The sequence below is a fragment of the Phascolarctos cinereus genome, unplaced genomic scaffold, assembly GCF_003287225.1.
Source record: "Phascolarctos cinereus isolate Bilbo 61053 unplaced genomic scaffold, phaCin_HiC Scaffold_5;HRSCAF=322, whole genome shotgun sequence".
Taxonomy (NCBI): Eukaryota; Metazoa; Chordata; class Mammalia; order Diprotodontia; family Phascolarctidae; genus Phascolarctos; species Phascolarctos cinereus.
In genome coordinates, this window is record NW_027555958.1 from 257,569,716 (window position 1) to 257,595,206 (window position 25,491).

Genomic DNA, 25,491 nt, shown 5'->3' on the forward strand with positions numbered 1-25,491 from the left:
ATATTAAACAAGATATATATTCCTGTCTTCATGGAACTACATGTGTTTTAAGTAAAGAACAGAGGGCTTTGGTATGGGTAGGGGTAGGCATGATATCTGTCTTCAGGCATTTAAAAGGCTATCATGGGAATGAGGGATTAGCAATGATCTCCTAGGGCAGAATGTAGGTGAATATGTGCAAACTACAGAGAAATATTTAAACTCGATAAAAAGAAAAAAATGTCTTGACAATTAGAGCTCTTCTGAAATTGAATGGGTTTCTTGGTGAGGCAATGACATAATCTGTTACTGAGAATATTCAAGCTAAGGCTGGATGACCACTTGTCACAGATACTTCAGATTAGGGTTGGACTCTATCAATCTTTCAACAGGCATTTATTAAGTGCATACTATATGCTAGGTATTTGGAATATAAAGAAAGGGAAACATATAGTCCATGCCCTCAAGGAGTTTATATTTTAATAGAAGAGATAACATGTCAATAGCTATGTACATATAAGATAATTACAGTGTAAATGGGAACTCTAAAGATTGAGATTCTCTGAGAAAAAAACTAACCCACAGTTGAAAATTTTCTCATGAATAGAAAAGTTAGAGAGTTGTATGGATAGGATAGTTATCTGTTCCTATTTAATGGCCCATCCACCCCCTGCTAGCTTTCTCAAGGCTGACTTCACTTCTTTGTTCCTTGGTATGTAAATTAGGGGGTTCAACAATGGAGTGACAACTGTGTAAAACAGAGCCAATTCGCCATCCAAGGGGCTTTTGGAGTCAGGTAGGAGGTAGATGAATATGCAAGGAACATAATATATAGTAACCACAGTGAGGTGTGAGCCACAGGTGGAGAAGGCCTTACACCTACCATCTGCTGTATGGATCTGTAGGATAGCATAGACAATGTTTGTATAGGAAGGCAGGATCAGCAGGAAATAGCTGGCAGCCACCACTCTAATGTCTACAAAGGTCACTGGCTCATTGATAGTGGTGTTAGCACAAGCCAACCTCAGTATTGCAGGGATGTCACAGAAAAAGTAATCTACCTGATTGGGACCACAGTATGATAACCAGAAAGTCAGGGTAGCTTGAATAGTACCATGGATAGAAGCAGCCCCCCATGCTCCAGCCACAAGCATTGTGTACAGACATCCATTCATTGGCACAGGGTAGTGCAGAGGTTGGCACGTTGCCAGATATCTGTCATATGCCGTCAAAGTATAGAGGAAACACTGAGTACTTTCCAAGAAGTGAAAAGAATCGAGCTGGGCCACCCATCCTCCAAAGTGAATAGCTTTACTGATGGGAACGAAGCTCAGGATGATCCGTGGAACAATGACTATAGAAAGCCACATGTCTAGGAAGGAGAGGACACCCAGAAGTATATACATGGGGCGAACATGGAACTGTGGGTCAGCCCAGACTGTGAGTAGGATGAGCATGTTTCCCAGTTGTGTCAAGATGTAAATAACTAAGAAGACTAGGAAGAGGAAGATCCTCAAATTTGGTGGGTGAGATAATCCCAAGAGAATGAAGTCAGTCACGTGGGTCTCCATTGAGTTATTTTGGGCCTTTTCCATGTTCTGTATTCTTATGAAGAGGAATAGCACCATAATTCACAGGCAGTGAGGGGCAGGGCCCAAGCCAAGATCTTCACCCTTTGCCCCAAAAGGGAATCTGACTCACAGGCCCCAGACCCTCACCTCCCTTTGAAAGCCTTAGGTTCCCTCTTGTCTATAGGCCCCAGAAAGGCCTTCCTTTATCTCCTTTTGAAAGTCCTAGCCCCACCTTGATTTTGTGCAGATGCCTTTCAAGCTTCTGCCTTCCTGTTTCCTCCATTGTCTGTTCCCATTGTCTATTCAATCTCTCTGACCTCCCCAATTAGGGTTCTTACCTAGACCCTTTCCCCAACCCCCTTCTCTGGCCACCCAAAGTCACTTTAGTATTTAAGATCCACCTTGGCCCTCATTCAGAGGCTGAGAATCTCATGCTCAAAAGGCTGAGAACCTCTCATGCCCGCTCGTCTTTACGGGCATCACCTGATCAATGTGATTTATCACTAATAAACTTTTCCTCTGGCTGAAGAAGATTTGAGTTGAATTCATTCAGCAGGGCCCAGTACCGTGATCTTGGGGTCCCAGCACCCCAAAACTCCTAGACCTCTTCATATATGGTTCCCTGACCGGGAAACACTGATAAACTTCAAACTTTTCTTCAGCCATGACTGGTAAGCCTCCCCCTCCCCAATTCCTTTGTTGTCTTGTGGCTGGGAGGGGGATTTCCAAGCAGCTAGCTAAGCTTGCCTTGGAAGGGTTTTCGGGCCTGATCTCTCAGGTCCCTGTAAGTCAGACAGCTACGAGGCTGTCTCGAACTCCGCCTGATGCTCCCAGGCTTTTCGGTCCAGTGCCTCTACCTGAGCACTTGGACCTGGGTAATACCTTCCTTAGCATAGAGGATGGACTCCCTATCAGGAAGTGTAGGTCCAAACCTCTCAGTTCTCTCAGTGCTAGGGAATTGTGAAACTGTTGGATATATATATATATATATATATATATATATATATATATATATATATTTTTTTTCTTTCCCCTAAGCCCGCAATGGGTCAATCCTCTTCAGTTCCCAAGAATTCACCTTTGGGCTGTCTTTTACAAAATTGGAAAAGTTTTAGCTTCTGTAAAGAACTTAAAAAGAAAAAGCTGGTGCATTTTTGCAACACCGTTTGGCCTCAGTATCACCTGGAAAATTATGAGGCATGGCCCCTTTTTGGGACATTACGGGTAAAGACCTCTCAGAGTTAGAAAAATATTGTCACAGAGAAAGAAAATGGGTGGAGATTTTTTACTTAATGGCTTTTGTTGAGCTTTCTAGAGATCCCATTCTCAGAAAGGATTGTAAGATGCTCATAGCTAGAGCCACCCCACTAGTGGAGAGTGGGGATCAAATAGACCTTTTGGATGATCCTCTTCTTATGCCTCCCGGGGTTCTGACAACCCCATCTTCCCAACCTCCATCAGCACCACCTCCCCAGCACCTATCTCCACCCCATTCTCCTCCGGCCTCCCCGGCTGTTCCCCATTCCCCCCCGACCCCTCCTTCTGCTCCCCATCCTTCCCCAACCCTTCCTTCTGCTCCCCATCCTTCCCCAACCCTTCCTTCTGCTCCCCATTCTCCCCAGACCCCTCCTTCTCCCTATTCTCCCTTGACCCCCCCTGCGCTTCCCTAGTCTCCCCACCCCTCCCTGTTTCCCATGCCCCCACCTCCTTGCCCATTCCCCCTTTTCCTTGGTTCTCCTTCCCTTTTCCTCTGGCTCCTGCATTTCCTCCCCAAGCCTCTATTCTAGAGGCTGCTCCTACTCAGGCCTTGAGCAAGGGTCTCCACCCAGCCTCTACTTCCAAAGAGACCCCAGCTCAAACTCTGGATGAGGTTCTCAACTCAATGCCTCCTCCCCAGACCTCTACTTTGGATGGGACCCCTCTTCAGGCTCCAGACAAGGGTATCGCAGTGGCATCTTCTCCCCTGATCCCTTCCCCAACTCCAGTGTCAGGTAATCTTTCCCCTTGTCAGCCGGATTCCTCGGCCTTGCCAGTTCAGCCAGCACTTTCCAGTCCCTCACTCACGAGAAGTGGGACTTCCTATCTCCCTCCCTTGCAAGCCCCTGCTCCTTCAGGGCCTTCAGGGCTTTTTCCTTTAAGGGAAGTACCTGCCTCTCCTAATGGGACACTTAGGGTGCATGTTCCATTCTCCATTTCAGACCTCACCCAGATTAAGGAAAGGCTGGGTCGGTACTCCGAAGATCCCACTAAATTTACTGAGGGCTTCAGAGATGTGTCCCTACAATTCGAACTTTCTTGGGGTGATTTGCATGTCCTTTTCTCCACCTGTTGTACCACTGAGGAGAGGAAGACAATCTGGGAACAAGCCCAAAAATTGGGGACACCTTTACTAGCAATGACCCCACAAGATACCCCCCAGGAATAGCTGCGGTTCCCTCCAGTGACCCAGGGTGGGATTATCAGAGAAGTGAGAATAGGGGAAAGCGAGATCACATGATATTTTGCCTGTTAGAGGCCTGAAAACGGCCTTTTGAAAACAGGTAAATTTTCAGAAGATTAAAGAAATTACTCAGGGGGAGAAGGAAAACCCTGCCCTTTTCCAAGATAGGCTCATAGAAGCCATTAAAAAGTATACGAATTTAGACCCTGATTCTGCAGAAGGGGCGGCAATCCTTAGCATGTATTTCATTAACCAATCTGCCCCAGACATTAGGAGAAAACTACAGAAATTGGCAATGGGACCCCAAACACCTCAGGCCCAGTTATTGGAGACTGCCTTTGCAGTCTTTAACAACAGAGACCTAGTTGCAGTAGAGGAGAAAGAACGCAGGGAGAGGGCTAGAGACAAAGAACATGCCCAATTTTCTGGCCGCTGCCATGGCCAGAAACAGACCCGGGGTTTCTTCTGGTGACTCGGGCACCGGGGAAACCTGCTTTCGATGCCACCAGAAGGGCCACTGGTCCAAGGAGTGCCCCTCCAGGGCGCCCCCCCAGAGGAAACCGCCAGGACCGTGCCCCATATGTGACCAGGAGGGACATTGGAAGAAGGATTGTCCCCAAGGGAGGAGAAGTGGTGGAGCTGCCCCCCAGTACCCAGTCTTCCAGTCCTCACAAGACTCGGAATGACGGGAGGGCCTGGGGCTCGGTAATGCTCCCACTTTCCCCATCTCTCTCACTGAGCCCTGGGTCGAAATCGAGGTTCAAGGTAAGGTTATCCGGTTTATCTTGGACACGGGGGCTACTTACTCCGTTTTAACTAATTACTCTGGCCCCACTCCCCCCTCAAACCATCGGGTCATGGGCATTGACGGTAGAATTAAGGGATGTCGAGAGACACACCCCCTGCCCTGCTTATTTGAGGATCTGTTGTTTGAACACTCCTTTCTCATTATCTTCACTTGTCCAGCCCCCTTGTTGGGAAGGGACCTGATGGTGAAATTGAGAAGCCAATTTTCTCTAGTAAAATCTCCAATGTCTCTTTTTCCTATGTTCACGAGACCACCCCCCCATGTTCCCCCGGAGGTGTGGGAGACAGTTGAGCCAATTGTCTGGGATCAGGGAGTCCCTGGGCGGGCTTCCCATGCCATCCCAGCTATTGTTCGCCTTCGGGATCCTAATGTTTTTCCCCAATCGCGTCAATATCCAATTAAGCCTGAGGCCTGGGAGGGGCTGCAACCATTGATTGAAAAATTCCTTAAGTATAAACTCCTGATTCCTTGTGAATCCCCATGTAATACCCCTATTCTTCCAGTAAAAAAGCCTAATGGGGAGTATCGAATGGTTCAGGATCTCAGAGCTGTCAATGAAGCCGTTATTCCTATACACCCCATAGTCCCCAACCCATACAACTATACTCACTCAGATCCCTGGAGGTACCCAATGGTTTTCCACTCTGGACCTCAAAGATGCCTTTTTTTGTATACCCCTTCACTCAGATTCACAATTTATTTTTGCCTCTGAATGGTCCCTACCTGGGAAACCACGTCCATGTCAACTTACATGGACAGTCCTACCCCAGGGGTTTCGGGATAGCCCTCATTTATTTGGCCAAGCTTTGGGGAGGGATTTAAGGGACCTGGAACTAGGGGATAGTACTTTGATCCAGTATGTGGATGATATTCTTATTTGTAGCCCCACCCGGGAGGCTTCTCTGGCTGCTGTCACAGAAACTCTTAATTTCTTGGGCACTAGGGGCTACAGAGTCTCTTTGAGGAAAGTCCAGATAGCATGTCAGTCTGTCAAGTACCTGGGACATGAATTAACACCCACCTCTCGCTCCCTAACCTCAGAGAGGAAGAGGACAATTCTGTCCATCCCTGTCCCAGCCACAAAAAAACAACTCCGAACCTTTCTAGGCATGGCTGGATTTTGTAGACTCTGGATCCCAAATTTTGGACTGATCGCTAAGCCGCTCTATGATTCAACTCATGGCCCTGATTCTCTCCCACTAGAATGGGGCCCTGACCAGACCAAAGCTTTTGAGATTTTAAAATCTAAACTGACCACCACACCAGCTTTAGCTCTCCCTAATCTAGAGAAACCCTTTACTCTGTTTATGGATGAGAGGAGAGGGCAGGCTTTGGGAGTCTTGACCCAGCTCTTAGGACCTGACCCCAGACCAGTAGCCTATTTTTCAAAACAACTGGACTCAGTATCGGCTGGGTGGCCTGCATGCCTCTGGGCAGTGGCTGCCACAGCCATTCTGATTGGGGAAGCCTCTAAACTCACACTCGCCAGCCTCTAGAAGTCCTGACTCCCCACCGAGTTCAAAGCATCCTAGAGGCAAAAGGCCACCAGTGGCTAGCTAGCCGCAGGCTCACTGAATACCACACCTTGCTTTTAGATACCCCTGACCTAATCCTTCGAGTGTGCCTTACACTCAACCCAGCAACCCTTCTTCCAGACAGTACCCACTCAGATGCTCTGGTCCATGATTGTGAGGGGACTTTAGACAGAGTTTTTGCTAGTCGACCTGATCTAAAAGATTCTCCTCTTCCGAATCCTGAGTTGGTACGGTACACGGATGGTTCATGTTTTGTTGAACAAGGGGTGAGGAAAGCTGGATACGCAGTGGTTAGCCTCCACCAAACTATAGAAGCTAAACCCCTGCCCCCTGGGACCTCTGCTCAAAAGGCAGAATTAATAGCACTCACTAGAGCCCTAGAACTAGGGGAAAATAAGTGGGTGAATATTTATACTGACTCAAAATACGCTTTCCATGTACTACATGCCCATGGAGCAATTTGGAAAGAAAGGGGATATTTGACAGCAAAAAATTCACCTATTAAACATGCCCAGGAGATTTCACGTCTCCTTCAAGCTGTTCAAAAGCCATCTGAGACAGCTGTTATCTTTTGTAAAGGCCACCAGAAAGGGGAAAGGGATCAGGCTGTAGGTAATCGCCTAGCAGGATACTGCAGCAAAGAATGCTGCTCGACAAGTGACTGTACTGGCTCCTTTATTCCCACAGCTCCCAGACTCTTTCACACCTTCCTACAGCCCCCAGGAACATGCCCTTGCTAAAGAAAGAGGTTATTCTCTTTCATCCTCGGGGTGGTTTCAGACACCCTCTGGTCAACTCCTTGTCCCAGAGGCAAACCAATGGAAACCTCTTTTTAGCGTACACCATGCCACACACCTGGGGAAAAATGCCCTTCAGTCTCTGATAAGGCCTATTTTTACTGGCACTAAGTTAGGAGAAACCATCCGACAAGTCTGTCGGGCTTGCCCAACCTGTGCCCAGGTAAATCCTGAAGGGGCAGTCAGATACCCCCCCCCCCGCTTTTAAAACCTATTCAGAGGAGGGGTACCTACCCCGGTGAAGATTGGCAAATAGACTTTACACATATGCCCCCATGTAAGGGTTTTAAATTTCTTTTGGTTTTTGTTGACACCTTTACTAATTGGGTAGAGGCTTCTCCTTGCAGGACCGAAAAGGCCGGAGAGGTATCGAAGTTCCTATTAAAAGAAATTATACCTCGCTTTGGGTTGCCTAGCTCCTTACAGAGTGACAATGGCCCAGCTTTCATTTCACAAATAACCCAGTCTGTGGCAAAGACACTTAAAATCACTTACCATCTCCACTCAGCCTGGAATCCAAAGTCCTCTGGTAAAGTAGAAAAAAATGAATCACACCCTAAAGCGAGTCCTTACTAAGCTATGCATAGAAACCAGAGAAGATTGGATCAAAAACCTCCCTGTTGGGTTACTCAGAGTCCATATCACACCTCGGGAAAATATCAAGCTTAGCCCCTTTGAACTCTTGTATGGGAGGCCTTTTTTAACCTCAGACATTCTGTTAGACCCTGAACAACACCTGATCACTCAATTTGCAACCCATTTAGGAACTGTCAGGAATGCCCTAACAGAATATGCCAACAAGCATCTTCCAAAGCCCCTTGAGTGTAGAAAAGGGGGTCATACTCCAGTGCAACCGGGGGACTGGGTTTATTTAAAATCGTGGAAAATTCATAAGGGTGAACAATTGGATGTCAACTGGAAGGGACCCTACCGAGTCATACTCACCACTCCAATGGCAGTAAAACTCGAGGGCCTTCCCAGCTGGACTCATAATTCTAGGATTAAACCGGTGTCACCTCTTGCTTCCCCCTCAGAGATTCCAGAATATACCTGTGAGCCCTTGGAGGATCTCAAGCTACTATTTAGAAAGACCCCAACTCTCACCACAGGACAGGTGGATGGAAAAAGGTGAAAACTATCCATGTTCTTTTCCTTCCTCTTGAAATTTAGAATGATGATGTTAATTTTTTACCTCCTCCTCCTCCCTGACACCTCCAACACACTCTGCCTCCGTAAGTGGGAAGAAAATTCTCTAGTTAAGCTGGGAAACTCATTAGGCCGGGGTGGAGTTCAGGATTGCTGGGTATGCCACTCACACCCACATGGCAATTCCCATCTCCCACCATGTGCCATCTTTGCAAAAGCCCCCCTCCCCAATATGACTTTCTCAGAAGTCTATGCCACCCCATTTATGCTTGCCACTCCTCTGTGGACTACTCTCTCTATATCTACACCTTGCTTCTCTGTCGGGGAATATTCCTTCACTTGGGGGACAAGCTCCAAGGCCACTGGACAAGTTCATACCCCTGTGAAGGGAAGGCTCGTAAGAATTTCTGCTGGCCTCCTGACCTGTACTATTTGCACAGATACCACTAGTGACAGATGTCTTCGGAATTTCACATCAGCTAGCTGTACCAATTGTACGAGGGGACATTTCCTACTTGCACCTATGACCGCATCCCTCTTCCTACACTCCTAGTAGGTTCCCCCTTTTTAAGTTTTCCTTCCAAGTTAATTCGAAATGTTACAGCCCTTCTAGTTACAACACTCTTATTGATCTCCTAAGGACACCCCTCTCAACTGGGAGTTAATTTGTAACCAATCTGATCCTTGGGGCATCCACACTAGAAACCTCCTATAACTCAGACTATCTGTGCCCCCAAAGGCTATACTTTTCTCTGTGGTATTGGTGAACCAAAAGACAAGAATTCTGGGGAAGAAGTGAGACGAAATGCCAACACATGGCAAGACCCCAGGACCACTGTCTTGACAACCCAATGTTTGACACCCTATAAGGAATTTGGGGTGTGCACTCTTGGATTTTTAGCACCCCCTTTCTCCATTTTCAATGCCACAGAGCCCACAATTTCTACCTTAAAAAGGGTAAAGCATGGATTTTGGGGGAATGTCCTCTGGCTCTTAAAAAGGGAGCAGAGTACCTCATGCCCTGGTACAGTCATCTACAACATGAACACATTCTCTCTAACCTTACAGAGACTATTCATCAGCTGGCAAATGAGACAGCTTATGGTCCCCCGGAAATCCAGCAATCTCTGGATTCCTTAGCAAAAGTAATTCTAGACAACAGAATAGCCCTAAACTACTTGCTTGCCTCCAGTGCGGGTGTATGTGCTTTAGCAAACACATTTTGTTGCACATATAACAACTCTGGACAGATAGAGTTCTGCACTGTCATATTTTAGAAAACGCTAGTTGGATGCAAGAAACTCACAATAACTTTAGTGCTCCAAAATCTTCTTCATGGGAGTCCTGGCTTCTTCCTATACTGGCCCCTATTCTCATTCCACTAATGATTATACTTCTCTTGTGTTTGTTTGGTCCATGTTTACTAAATATTCTTGCCAGATTCCTTTCTTCTAGGGTCGGAGCCATCAACTTCCAGATGACTGTATACCAACCCAAGGTCTCTAGTCCACTGAACCTGGCATCAGCCAGGTTTTGAAGTCTGACCCATCGAAAAGGGAGCCAGAGAGGCAGGGACAGTTCTACGCCCCTTGCCAGCAGGAAGCAGTTTCAGAAGCAGAGACCTTCGCCCCTTTCACCAAAAGAATTTGGTTCCGATTTGTTTGAGGGGGGAATGATGGGGGCGGGGCCCAAGCCAAGATCTTCACCCTTTGCCCCAAAAGGGAATCTGACTCACAGGCCCCAGACCCTCATCTCCCTTTGAAAGCCTTAGGTTCCCTCTTGTCTATAGGCCCCAGAAAGGCCTTCCTTTATCTCCTTTTGAAAGTCCTAGCCCCACCTTGATTTTGTGCAGATGCCTTTCAAGCTTCTGCCTTCCTGTTTCCTCCATTGTCTGTTCCCATTGTCTATTCAATCTCTCTGACCTCCCCAATTAGGGTTCTTACCTAGACCCTTTCCCCAACCCCCTTCTCTGGCCACCCAAAGTCACTTTAGTATTTAAGATCCACTTTGGCCCTCATTCAGAGGCTGAGAATCTCATGCTCAAAAGGCTGAGAACCTCTCATGCCCGCTCGTCTTTACGGGCATCACCTGATCAATGTGATTTATCACTAATAAACTTTTCCTCTGGCTGAAGAAGATTTGAGTTGAATTCATTCAGCAGGGCCCAGTACCTGATCTTGGGGTCCCAGCACCCCAAAACCCCTAGACCTCTTCAGGTCAATGAAGTGGGGAGATCATCTTGGGGGAGGGGGAATGACAATGAGGGAGAAGCTGTTTTAGGAGGCATATGATAGAGAGACCCATGTTCTCTTCTAAATTGGTGTGACAAAATAATAGAATATTTGAATTGGAAAGTACCAGAGACTATCTAATTCAGTCCTTTGCAGTTGAGGAAACAGTTTCAGGGAGTTTAAATGGCTTTACCCTTCTTCTTATCATCATAGACTTAGGGTTGGAATAGGCCATAGAGGCTATTCATCTAGTTCAGTCTCCTCATTCAAAAGGAAACTGAAGTCTAAAGAGGTTTCTGTGACTTGCCCAAGGACATAAATATGAAGTGATGGAGTCAGGATGAGAATGCAGGTTTTCTGATTCCTAGTTTATTATTTCCTTTCCTCTCCCACACTACATCACACTGAACCTTTGTGTCAGTCATCATACAACAAGGGCAATTTTACAGGGCATCCCCTCCAGAGGATGGTTAGTTCTAGTAGGTACAAGTGGACTAAATATCCTTAGCAATGGAAGCTATGTAACAGGAGAGGAGGGGTGGAGATCATGGAATAAAAACACACCTGAATGACAGAATAAGAAACAGTGAGTCAGAGGGTAAAAGGGAAACCAGTAGAGGTTGTTGAGTTGATATCTATCAAGCAGAGAATACTTCCATCTCAACCTTAGTTGTAATCTTATGACTGCCATCTATATTTTGTAAATGTGAAGTCAAAGCTGGACAAAGGACACTGTATGAATAAATATGAGAGAGGGCTAACCTTACCCTTAATTACAAGTTGGAAAGTCAGTTTTATAATAAAATTGAAGAGATGTTTCCAATTATTTTATTACTAGAATTTAACCTCACTTAGTATAGCTGAAACTAAAAAAATCATTGACTCAGGTCTAGAAATCTTAATGCCCAGGATTTTGCTTATAATGATTTTTGTAATAGAACTTAACCTTTTGTATATTTTATATAACAATAATCTGCTTTTCTGAGAGCATGCTTTTTAAACATTTGAACATGGAGATTCCCAGGTTCAATTCTAGATGAATCAAAATTTGGATTTTACCAACTTAAATTTCAATCTAGTTAACCAGTTTTGTAGTTAAGTCTTGTAAGGTCAAGAATCTTATGACAAAGTCCTACTAAACTGATATCTGATTTATCCCTGTAAATCTTCATATACCTTTCTCGTTTATGGCAAGGCACATCTGCATTTGCTTTGTCAGAAGTTATGCTGAGAGAAGGTTTCTTTTTACTATTCTCTGGCTTGTAAGTGCTTCTCTAGGTGGGAAACAAGTGGAGCTATAGTAGTGAATAGAGGGTAAGTACTTTGGGTTTTTTTTTTGTGAGACAATTGGGGTTAAGTGACTTGCCCAGAGTCACACAGCTAGTGAGTGTTATGTGTCTGAGGCTGGATTTGAACTCAGGTCCTCCTGACTCCAGGGCCGGTACTGTGTCCACAGGGCCACTTAGCTGCCCCGAGGGTAAGTACTTTGGCAGAAGCAGGATTTGGTGGTTGGGGTAGTATGTGTGTGGGGAACTGGGTGTCTGAAGGAAGACTGTTAAGGCTAGTGCAGAAAAGGATAGAAGGATTTCAAATAGTAGAGTACCCATGGGATAGGGATTATAATTACAGGAAATCTAGTAGATTTCAAGAGAAAGAATTTAAAGAGAATGCTTAAATACAGCTCAAAAGAAACCAAGAAAAATTTACTCCCACTCTTATGTTGGCTATTGAACTTCCAGGCTTTTCGAGGTGAGAAAGGAAAACTCAAAGTAGGTTCATAAGCTTAAAAATAATTTTAAACAGGGCTACCTAGGATAATTATAGGCATGGGGGATAGGGACTAGGCCTGTGATTTCATTGGTACAAGGAACTCTCATGTGAAGAAAATTTGTCTACCAGTGAAAATTGATAGCTTATTTGTACATTATAGCTTAGAGGGTTACCTAGCACTGAGAGGTCAAAAGACTTGTGCAGTCACATAGTCAGTCTGTATGAGAGGCAAGACTTGAACCTAGATCTTTCTGTTTTCAAGGCCAGCTCTCTATCTATTATACTATACAGAGTTTTCATTAGCTTGGAATTATATTGGGTTTTGCTCAGATCAACTTGTGAATGGGATAGAATTAAACATATAATCAAAATTGGGAAGAAATGGAAAATCCATACATATTACTAAAGACTACCAGCATTTAAATGAAAACCAGTAGTATTTGTTCCAGATGCCATTGTAAGTGACTCCATAGGGATCAGAATTTAGGAAATGAAATGATGCTGAAAGGGCAAGGAAAGTAAAGAAAAGGATTGCTTGACAAGATTGAACAATGTAATACATCGTAATATATTGTTTCCTCTAGTCACAAGAGGCAAGTCCAAATTTAGCTCAACCCTGCATTGGGGTCCATGTTTGCCTCATTTTGTTTCTGAGGGAAATATGCTCTCGCCTGCAATTCTTTTTTTTTTTCCTCCTGGTTAGGCAATGGGGTTAAGTGACTTGCCCAAGGTCACACAGCTAGTAAGTGTTATGTGTCTGAGGTCGGATTTGAACTCAGGTCCTCCTGAATCCAGGGCCAGTGCTCTATCCACTGAGCCACCTAGTTGCCCCTCTTAGCTGCAATTCTGACATAAATAGGGGAACTCAGATGTACTCTAGTTTCTGGGCCATCAGGAAGTAGTTCTGAATTCTTGATAGGAATGCCAGGTTGGGTCAGATGAACTAGGTTACTATGTAGAATCCTTCGTCAGGACTGATGCATGTTATGATATAACCTCATCTGAGAGTGGTTCAAGGTCAGGGAGAGTGAATCATCATTCACTTCCATCTGTCAGTCTTCAGGTTCATAAGAGAGTAGAGAAAGGGAGACAGAGTGATCAGTGTGGGTGGAACACATTACTATATTTGTTCCAATAAAAATGGTGTTCTATGCCTTCCATACAAATGGTAGGTTATGGAATGACATTTGGTAAGGATAGTGCTTGCAACCTATCAATGAAGTAATAGAATTATGCAAGGAGTCCTGGACCTTTAAACAGATCTGACTTCATCCTAGCTTTGCCACTTACCAGCTCTATGATCTTGTACAAGTCATTTAAACTCCTGGAGCCTCAGTTTCTTTATCTGCAGGAGAGGGACAATACAGCATTGTTGTGAGGATCAATTGCCCTACACATTTAAGTTTTATTTTTTTAAATATAGTGCTCATCACTAAAGAAAGGATCTTAGTGGCCCTTAGCATTTTTGTGTTTATTTAATTTTTAGCATACTTTCTTCATTAAATAAAAATGACATATTAGTAATCTACCTATTGTTTGATATTTTAGCCTTCCCTCACTTCTCCCAGTCAAGTCACAGTAAGTACTTTTCTTTATTAAGCTTTTTTTAATTCTTTTCATCAGTATAAAGAAAAGTTTAAATTTTAGAGGTTTTTTTTTTAGTTAAAAGCAAGAGTGACAAATTCAGCAGAGACAGAGACAGAAGAATACAGATTGACTGACTAAATGGACAATTGCACACATCATTAAAAAAGCTTGATGTCTGTAACTTAACTCTGATCTCTTTTTATGAATGTAACTGATTCTGGAAACACTTTTTCATCCCCTCAGACTCACACAGAAATTGCAGCAGAATTCTCAGACAGGCTGACCTGATTTCTAGACAAATGGCCCAACAATAGACAGAGCTGTTCTTCAGGGAATCATTCCCGCCAGTGGTGGCAAAATCCAGGTTTAGGCTTTTTAAAAGTAATTAGCTGATGGACTGAGTTCCTGAAAATGTCCTAAGATTTTATAAACCTATTAGAACATATCCCCTATGACATGGTTTTTGAGCCAGTTGGAAGAAAGTATCTTCAGCTCTTGGATGGTGTAGCTGAGCTTCACTTGCTCATGTCAAACTCTCTGAATAGAGGTCCTTCTATACTTATTGACTCGTGGTTTACAAAGATTTACAAAACTTTCCCTTGATATGATTGGCTAGTTTCTTTTGCTCTTATTTTTCTAATACCGTCAAGGGACTTGCTGTGGATACCTAGGGGGTTCTTAGTTGATCTTGAAATCTTTATCTCTAGAGATTTATATTCCCTAAGTTCTCATTACTTTGTTTGGAAAGAGAGGAGAGAACCTTTCTAGAACTCTGAAAAAGTGGGCTACAGGGAATAATTGAGGTTGAGCAATGGCTTACTTGGGGTGACATCTAATTTCTATGAATTCTATCCTTAGACCACTTTGAGTAAGGCAAAAGAAGTGAAAATTGCATTCCCTTCAATGTCTATGATATCTATCTCACAAAAAATATTTGATCTTGCCAATAAAGAGACATAGAAGCCAAGAACAGCATCTATTCAGAAAATACACTCATTCGCAAAATGCGACAGAGGATTATGGCAGATGATTATGACCAGTATTGCCTTTATTGGGATAGGGCATACACTTGTAATTTCACTAGTAAAGGAAACTACCTTATGAGCAAACTCCATCTACTAATACAGGTCAAGACCTTTTCTACATTTAGTTTTGGAGAGGTGCCTAGAGCTCTGAAAAGTTAAGTGACTTGACTGGAGTCACATAGCCCATATGGATCAAAAGCAGGATTTGAACTTGATCCTGGATCTAAGGCCAGCTTTCAACCACATCATACTGTTTCTCTTATCACTGTCATAAAACAGTAAAAGGTAGCAGAAGCAAAAGCAAATCTATGGAAAGTTTGGCAGGATACCCAGGGGCTCAGCAGCATCATATCCTATTCATATTCATATTCACATTCAGAGACAAAATTGACAATAAGACAACAAACAGATGGAAAATGGAACAGATCATTTATATAATCAATATTTATTATCAGTGAAAATGAAATCATTATGTTTGTACATTCATACCTCAATCCCCATGTATATACGGAAAAGCAGAAATGTATCATAAGAAGATAAAATTGGTACAAGGAGTTGGGCCAGACTGTGTATACACAAAATGAATCATTGCTGGAGGCAACACAATCTTGAGAACATTGACAGAACATCTTTCACAGATGGGAAGTTATTTTAAAAAAGGGAGAAAATTACAGATGACATAATTATTAGCAATAAGCTATTGAAAAGACATCAATAACTACCTACTTTTTAATTTGGATACCTTTCACATCCTTATAAAATCTTTATGATGATGTTTAATGTATTTATCAAGATACCCTTCATAAAAATATGAAAAGGGAATAGACTTTCATAAATTATTCTGCGAGGCATATCATGTTTTTACCATCATACAGTTGGCTGACAGATGCAGAGATTTCAGGACTCTGCAGTGTTTATTATGTGTTGGATATAAAAAAGTATTGTTCTTGGTAGAGCAAATGCAGCCTTCAAAGCTCTCCTTTGACCAGGTATTTCTCATATATATGTTAAAGGGATACATAATTTCTTGATTTAGCCTTCCAGGGTGCCAGTCTGAACCTTTTTAGCAATAAGAACAAGGCCCTAAGCAACCAATCCTACCTCTCACCCAGGTAATTATACATTGTACTCCGTGCCAGGAGATGCTCAGAGAAAACACTAAACTGTGGTTCTAAGAGAGAGGTTACATCTGTCTCCTGGTCTTTTTGTGCAAGTCAGTGCTTATTATCTTAATTTAGGATAAAGATTCTTAACCTGGGGTCCATTGACCCTTAAAGGGTCTATGCAGGGGTATGCTGGAGCCAGCTCAATCAATTGTTAAATTTTCAGTGTGAGCATTATACCTCGGAAATCAGCAAATGCCACAGATCAGGATTTGATTTATTGTTCTGTTGATTGTTTAGAATTAAGGCAGTGATGGAGAAAATGCTAATAATGCAGATAAAACTTAAAAGAGTGGGGTGTGCTTTTTTTAAATTTTCAGAGAGCTGGTTATTAAACATTTACCAATACACCATTGGGTTTGTGAATAGCTTTCAGGTTGATGAACTTGGATTGGAAAGCATTTCATCTTTATCAACCATTGATTTAACTTATAATCCAATGCCTTTTATTTTATGTACTTAACAACATTATTCTAAGACCTTCATAGGCATCAGACCATCAAAGAGGTCCATGACACAAAAAGACTGAGAATTCTTGGGTCTAGGGGTAAACTTTTGGCCTCAGTCTCCTCTCACTGGGAAATTTCTGCCTTTGTTTCTACCTATATTTCAGAGGATCCAAATCAAGTGAGTTGGTGAAATGGAGTCAATCACAAAAGCATGACTTGACTGTATATAGTTTCTTTGATCATGAACAAAGAAGTAAAAGAAAAGGGATAAAAATCAATATACTTTAAAACAAACACGAGCTATGTGCTCCTGTTTCCTCTTAGAGGTTAGGCATTCCTTATGAGTCTTTAGGTATATGATAACAATAATGATGATGATGATGATGATGATGATGATGATGATGATATAGCAACTATAGCAATTTCCTATTTATCAAATAATAAATCCTCTATCAGTCACTTAAAGCTCCCTGCAACCTGAACCCATCATAGTTTATACATTATTCTAATCCACACATTTTATGGCACAGCCAAACTAGCCTCTGTTCTGTTTCTCAGACAAAATAGTTTATCTCCTATCTCCCATCTCCTTTCCTATGCCTGTCCTCTTTTCCTAGAATGCTCTTCCTCCTCTCTTTTACCTCTTGGAATCCCTAAGTTCCTTCAAAACTCAACTCAAGCTCTACTTTCTTCCAGCGTGAGACCTTTCATGCCACTCACTCCACCAGTTGATAACTTCCTTCAAAGGTTACCTTGTATCTGATTTTATGTATTTTGTATATACTGTTTTGTTACTTTATATGTCCCTATATCCTATGTATATACTTTGTCTTCCCTGTTAGAATGAATGCCCCTTGAGGGAAGGGACTATTTCTTCGTTTTTGTATCCTGAGAACATACCACAGCGCAGGCCAAAAAAAAAAAGGCACTTAATAAATGCCTAAATAATTGATAATGTCAAGAAGGTTATGAAAAACCGAAGAGCTATCTTATAAGAAAATATCCAACAGTATTTGTAATACAAAAAAAACCCATAGAAAACACATGCTTAATAATTGAGAAATGACTTAACAAGTTGTGATAATACTTACACTTTTGGTTTACTATACCATAGGACACAATGAATATGAAGAATTCAAGAAAATATGGGAATATTTGTATGGAATGCATCAGCTGAATGAACAAAACAGAACAAAAAGAAGAGTATAAACCACTACAACTATGGAAATGGAAACAATTTTGACAACAAAACTCACATCAAAAACATTAGGGACCATTAACATTTGTTAACTTTTAACAAAGTGAGGCCTTATTAAACACTAAAGTATAAACTTCACATACTGTCAAGCTTAAACATTCATATTATTTTACATAACTGTTTTCAAGGATTATACAATGTAGGGGATTCATTTGGGAAGATACTGGGGGTTGGTATGTATTAAAAATATTTATCAATGGAAATTTAAAACTTTTCGGAACATGTGTGGTAGAGAAAGGAAAATAATAATAATAACATTAGTGCCATGATTGCTAAACTTAAGATAAGCTGAGGATGGTAACGGAAGCCAACAATGACCAAACAGGGTTTCTTTTCAGCTTTATTGGGGCAAAACAGATACTCAAAGAAGGGAGAGGAACACTGCTTTGGATGGATTGAAAAAAAAAAGCTTTTATTTTGCTTTTCTGTTCTCTCTAGGTGATACAGTAGGTGAAGTGCTGGACTTTAGTCAAGAAGACTTAAAAAGTTCATATCCTTCCTCAGACATTTACTTAGCCCTGTGACCCTGAGAAAGTCACTTAACATCTCTCAGCCTCAGTTTCTTCAACTGTAAAATGGGGATAATAATACCATCTACCTCACAGATTTGTTAAAAGAATCAAATAAAACAAAGTGTTTTGCAAACCCCAAAGCATTATATAAAGCCTAGCATCATCATCATTAATTATTCTCTCCAAAAGTGAATAATCTTTGGACTGTAAAGATCAGAACAGAAATGGTTAATAGAGGAGATGATAACCAAGATAAAGATGGAAATAGTAAGACAGTACTTTGTTGCTCTTGATGAATTCAAATCACCAGGCCAAAATAAATTATATCTGAGGGTAGAAGATAGAAAACTAGCCATTTTCTCCAGTCCCCACTAATTCTCAAAAAGACTTTGTTGGATGTGTGGCTCTACTGCCAACACATTCTTGTTTCAGGCTGAATTTGTGGGGAAAATGAGCTAGTCATAAGTCATTGAATACCCAAACTGAAAGCAAGGATACAGTGGCACTTATATTCAGTTTTGATACTGATTTGGCCTTTCTCACCTCCTCACAGAAACTCATCTGATCTTTATATATGGCGACTTTACTATATGGAGACTGTAGTCATACACCTACCATGCCTGAGAGACCCAGATCCAAATGTCTGTGACTTTTTATGCCCCTAGATAATCAGGAATCTGTGTCAAGGAAGTTATGGCCAATCCAGTCCCAGAAGCAGCTTTGTCTTGGGCATGCTCCACATTGCCTAGTGGGAGGGAGAGAAAGTGGAATGTGAGGAAGCTGCATTAGGGAAGCTGCAGGCACTCAGGTTTGAGAAATAGCTTTGTCTGGGTTTAATCTATGTTGACAGTGGGGGGTTGGGTGGATGGGGAGAGGTGAGGGAGAAGCTGTCAGAAAAATGCTGGTCCTATCACAAACCTCAGAAAATAAATTATATGCCAGAAGAAGAACAATTACACCAGCTGAATTCACACTAAAAGCAAGAAACTCAACAAAGTAATGGCTTTATTCATTAGTAGGAGAGATTAATCCTTAACTGTCTCACTCCACACTTCTCCCCTACTAGGATCCTGCCACACAAGGTGCACAAACTGACCCTTTGCTTTGACCTACAGTTTTGACAGACTGTGATTTGGGACCCATCTGTCAAGACAGATCTAAGTAAAGCTTATAAAATGTAAATTGCACACAATTTTTTAAAAAAAAATGTAAATAGGACACAAGCCCAATAAAAATCCCTGGAATACCTAAAAAAATGTTTTTCAAAATTAAATGAATGGTAGAGGGAAAATTGGGGAAAGAAATGAGAGAGTGATACAAAAAAAATTATGAAAAGAGAATTAGTAAAAGAGGCACAAGAATACTAAAGAAACTAGCACCTTAAAAAATAGAACTGGCCAAGTGGTAAAAGTACAAAAATTCACTGAAGAAAATAATTCCTTAAAAATTAGTATTGGGCAAGTGGAAGCTAATGACTCCATGAGACATCAAGAAACAATTATACAATATCAAAAGAAAAAATAAAATAGAAGAAAATGTGAAATATCTCATTGGAAAAACAATTGACTTAAAAAATAGAGTGAGAAGAGATAACTTGAAAATTATTGGACTATGAAAGAAAGACCCTTCAAAGGGTGGGAACTTGCAGCCTCAACGCCATATGTGCTCATATGTCATAGGTCCTCAAGTGTGGCCCTTGGAATCCAAACTTCATAGAACAGATCCCTTTAATAAAAGGATTTGTTCTGTAAAACTTGGACTCAGTCAAAAGGCTACACCCAAGTACCTAGAAGCCTATATGTGGCCTTGAGGCCACAGATTTCCCCACCCCTGGCCCTAGACATTATATTTCAATAAATTATAAAGGAAACTGCCCCAATATCCTTGAGCCAGAGAGTAAAATAGTAATTGAAAAGAATAAACTGATCATCTCCTGAAAGAGATCCCCAAATAACCACCCCTTCCCCCCAGTATTATAGCCAAATTCCAGACCTCCTGGGTTAAAGAGAAAATACTTCAAGAAGCCAGAAAGAAACCATTCAAATACCATGGAGCCACAGTCAACATCATGCAAAATATAGCAGTTATCACATTAAAAGAATGAAGGGCTTGGAATATGACATTCCATAAGGCAAAGGAGGTAGGATTACAATCCCAAAATAACCTATCCAGCAAGACTGCGTAGAATTCTTGGGTTTTTTTGTTTGTTTTGTTGAGGCAATCGAGATAAGTGACTTGCCCAGGGTCACACAGGTAGGAATTGTCAAGTGTCTGAGGTAACATTTGAACTCAGGTCCTCCTGACTCCAGGGCCAGTATCCACTGCGCCACCTAGCCACCCCACTGAGTAGAATTCTTAAGGGGAAAATGGATATTTAATGAAATTTAGGACTTGCAAACATTCCTGATGGAAAGACCAGAGCTGAATAGAAAATTTATCTTTCAAATATATGACTCAATAAAAGCATAAAAAAAGTAATTTGAAAGAGAAATCATAAAGGACTCAATAAGGTTATACTGTTTATATTCCTATATGGGAAGATAATACATGTAATTATTAAGATCTTTATCATTAGTAGGGCAGTTAAAAAGATTCTAAATAGACAGAGAGCACAAGAGTGAACTGATTATGTTGAGATGTTCTAAAAAATGTGGATGGACAATAAAGAGGGATGCACTAGGAGAAGAAGAAAGGAAGAGGAAGAATGGGAGAATTACCTCACATAAAAGAGGCATGCAAGGAAGAGTTTTTACAATGCAGGGGGGAATTCAAGGGAGTGAGCAACACTTGAATCTCATTCTTATCTTAATTGGTTCAAAGAAAGAAGAAAAAAAATATATATATATATATGCTCAAATGAATATAGAAATCTATCTTACTCAACAAGGAAGTAGGAGGGGAAGAGAATAAAAGAAAGAGGGGTAGTAGGGTGGTAAAAGGGAAGGCAGATTAAAGAAGGTAGTGGTCAGAAGCAAAGAAGATTTTAAGGAGGAAAAAGGTTAAAAGACAGAAAAAAAGGTAAACAGAAGAAAACAATATGAAGGAAAATGCACAGTTCACAATCATAACATGGACTATGAATGAACTCACTCATGAAACAGAAGCAGGTAGCACAATGGTACCAGAATCCAATAATATGTTCATAGTAACATTCAAATGGAACTTGCTAAAATTCAATGTAACACAGTGAGAAAAGAAATGTATAACAAAGTCAGTGTTCCAGAATTTTATTCTTATTTATCAAGACATTTTGTTGAAATGTATGTGAAAAAACTTAGAAATATTTGATAGTATATACCTATGTGAACAGTTATTTTCACATGAATGCTATTAAAAACCACATAGGGTAAGATTTAACAAATGAACATTTATCACCTATACTAAAAACTGAATTATCACAAAAGCTAATACCCAATATTAATAAAAATAGTTTCTGGCAAAAGATGCCAAGGTTTTAGCAAACAATATTAATTAATTTTGAATCACCTTGCAGTTAAATGTTTTGTAATGATTTTGAATCTAGTCAATTTGTATATGTATATAATGTAATTATATAATATAATTTTTGTAACATATGTATGTAAAACAAATATTTTAAAATACTCATAAATATTGAAATCAAGTTATTAAATTCTTACTATTTCTTTTTATACATTAGTTGTATCTATTTCTCCTCTGATTATGGAATGGCTTGCTCAATTTCTTTTTCTAAGACAGGGATATTTAAGTATTGTATTTCCTCTTCTGTTAATCTGGGCAATTTTATTTTTATTTTTGTAAATATCCATCTATTTCACTTAGATTATCAGTTTTACTGGCAAATAATTGGGAAAAATAATTCACAGTTGAAACAGAAAGACACATACAGGGTTAAACTAAGGTGCTGGAACAGAATCTATTTAAGTTTCAGCTGAAATAAAAAAAAAAGGCAAGGGTAGCATTTATGATCTCAGGTTAAGCATAAATAAATATATAATCATAATCAAAAGATATAAACTGGGAACCTTGTTCAGTCATGTCTGATTCTATGTGACCCCATGGACTTTTGTCTGTGGAGTTTTCTTGGGAAAGATCCTGGAGTGGGTGTGCCATTTCTTTCTCCAGTGTGTCCCCATTTTACAGATGTGGAACTGAGGCAAAGAGGGGTTAAGTGACTTGCTCGGGGTCACACAGCTAGTATGTGTCTGAGTCCACATTTGAACTCAGATTTTCCTGAGTTCAGGCCTGGTCCTCTCTCTACTGCACCACCTAACTGCAGGGAAACTACATCTTGCTAAAAGGTACCACAGAGAATGAAATTTATCAGTACTAAACACAAATGAACCAAATGACATAACATCCAAATTCTGAAAGGAAAAATTAAATGTTACAAAAAGAAATGGTAAAACAATACTAGTGGGTTACCTCAACTTTCCCATCTCAGGGCTAGATGAATCTTACCATAAAATAAATGAGAAAGAAGTTAAGGAAATGAAAATAATTTTTTTTTTTAAAGTTAGACATGGGGCAGCTAGATGGTGCAGTAGGTAGAGAGAGCTCCAGCCTTGGAGCCAGGAGGACCTGAGTTCAAATCCAGACTCGGACACATGACACTTATTAGCTGTGTGACCCTGGGCAAGTCACTTAACCCTGATTGCCTCACCAAAAAACAAAAAAAAAGTTAGATATGATAAGAACTGTGGAATAGTGAACGTGAATAGAAAGGAATATACCTTTTTCTTAGTTGTACATGTAATCTTCACAAAAATTGACCATGTATTAGGGCATAAAAATCTCACAAACAAATGTAGAAAAGTTGAAATATTAAATGCACCCTTTTTTGGACAATAACAAAATAAAAATAACATTCAATAATGTAATTGCCTTGGTAGCATAAATTAAAAATTAATTGGAAACTAAATAATCTAATCCTAAAGAATGAATGGGTCAAAGAATAAATCAGAGAAACAATCAGTAATTTCATTAAAAAGAATGACAACAATGTGACAACATGCCAAAATTTGTGGGATATGGCCAAAACAGGAAAAAGCAGATCAATGAATTGGGCATGCAACTAAAAAAATTAGAGAAAGAACAAATTAATAATTCTTAATTAAGCTGTAAAATGGAAATCCTGAAAATAAAAGGAGGGATTAATAAAATTGACAGTAAAAAACTCATTGAATGAACAAAGAAGAGTTGTTTTTTAGGAAAAAAATATAACAACAACAATAAAATAGACAAATCATTGTTTAATTTGATCAAGAAAGAGAAAGAATATTAAATTATCAGTATCAAAAATTAAAAATAAGTGTACCACCAATGAAGATGACATTAAAACAATTATTAGGAATTATTTTTCCCAATTATTTACCAGTAAAACTGATAATCTAAGTGAAATAGATGGATATTTACAAAAATAAAAATAAAATTGCCCAGATTAACAGAAGAGGAAATACAATACTTAAATATCCCTATCTTAGAAAAAGAAATTGAGCAAGCCATTCCATAATCAGATGGGAAATAGATACAACTGATATATAAAAAGAAACATTATTATTAAGAATTTAATAATTTGATTTCAACATTTATGAGCATTTTAAATATTTGTTTTACATACATATATTACAAAAATTACATTACATAATTACATATAATTACATTACATACACATACAAATTGACTAGATTCAAAATCATTACAAAACATTTAAATTCAAAATTAATTTAATATTGTTTGCTAAAAACTTGGCATCTTTTGCCAGAAACTATTTTTATTAATATTGGGTATTAGCTTTTGTGATAATGTAGTTTTCAGTATAGGTGATTAATGTTCATTTGTTAAATCTTACCCTACGTGGTTTTTAATAGTATTTATGTGAAAATAACTGTTCACATAGGTATATACTACCAAATATTTCTAAGTTTTTTTCACACACATTTCAACATGTCTTGAGAAATAAGAATAAAATTCTGGAACATTAGCTCTGTCATACATTTCTTTTCTCACTGTGTTACACTGAATTTCAGCAAGTTCCATTTGGATGTTACTTTTTGCTGTCTCAATATCAAAAGAAAATGGAGCACTGAATAGTAACAAATTACTTTCACACATTTTAATCCTTTAAATCACCTTTCAAATTAAAATAGAAATTCTTGAATATTTGAGACATACTTGCAGAAATTACAAAAGTCAAATGACTTCATAATTTTTCATATAGGAAAATGAGTTTAGTTTTTTAGTTGTCTTTCCCAAAGACCAAGTTTTATTTTAAATGCTTTCATGCCATAGTATATAAACATCATAACCAGATATTAACCTGGAAGTCTTAAATCCAATTTATTTAAATGCTCTGTAATATCTACAATGAAAACAAAATCCTAAAATCCGTTTTTTGTAGTTTCTGTGACTCTCATTTCTAAAAACAATTTGATTTCATGGCAAAGTTGCCAAAATTGCTATTCTCTTCCTGTAACAGAAAGTGTCCTGGAAAAATCTGGATATCAGCTCACATTAGGTGATTCTGTGGTAGGAATAATGTCCTAAATCCTGTCCCATACAATTTAGGTTTCCTTAAAAGATATTGAGACTACTTCTAGGTAACATTACCAACAAGATGGAAAATTAGATACTTTCTCTGATTCTCAAAACACGTCAAATCTCTCGCAAATAGGAATACATTGAAATCTATAGCTCTCCACCAGAGATAAAACAATTTTAGCAATTTAAAAGTCAGTGGAACAGTGGCAGAGAAGTATTATAAGACCAAGGAAACTGAACCATCAACTCATGATGCAAAGAATCCTGTAGATGCCCAAAAGAACATGGAACCACAGAACAGTCCCTGAATGATTTAAAAGAGAAATAAGAATTGTGAAAATAGAACTAACCAAGGACATAGCAGAAATAATAGACAGGAATAGAAAAGCTTGAATCTACTGTGCCAGGTCTCACCAAAGAAACACAAAAGGACAACAGATTGGGAATGCAAATACACGGGAGTGAGGGAGAATTTGGAAGAGAAACAAAAAGCAATAACATTAAAAGAAAGCATGACATAGAAACAAAACATTCCTCCCATCTATGAACTTCTAAGACAATTTTCTTTCCCCTTTCCCCAATAAATTCGATAAGGGTTCCCAGTCTTTCCCACCCCAGCTCCCACATACATCAAACACACTAGCCTTCCAGTTCCTAACTTTCCTCAATTTCTACAAACCCTGTTTCCAACTTACCTCAAC

The 25,491-nt window shown here is 40.0% G+C and overlaps 1 protein-coding gene and 1 long non-coding RNA gene across 3 annotated transcripts in view; both read right to left on the minus strand.

Moving 5' to 3' along the window:
- LOC110194357 (uncharacterized) overlaps window positions 1-25,491 on the minus strand; it is a 176,241-nt gene that overhangs the window by 46,043 nt on the left and 104,707 nt on the right. Inside the window, exon 4 of one of the 2 annotated variants that reach the window (XR_013487138.1) lies at window positions 15,319-19,016. The exons of the other annotated variant lie outside the window; for it this stretch is intronic. This is a non-coding gene — a long non-coding RNA (uncharacterized LOC110194357). Of the gene's footprint in view, window positions 1-15,318; window positions 19,017-25,491 lie in introns of those variants that run through there. 2 annotated transcript variants of the gene reach the window in all.
- Window positions 627-2,210, minus strand: LOC110194372 (olfactory receptor 10G2-like). Its single transcript, XM_020966654.2, has one exon. The coding sequence runs from the start codon at window positions 1,605-1,607 to the stop codon at window positions 627-629; it is 981 nt and encodes a 326-aa protein (XP_020822313.2). The 5' UTR covers window positions 1,608-2,210.

Bases quoted from the DNA above. Each gene is read 5' to 3' on its own strand.
- LOC110194372 (XM_020966654.2), bottom strand. From the start codon at position 1,607: ATGGTGCTATTCCTCTTCATAAGAATACAGAACATGGAAAAGGCCCAA.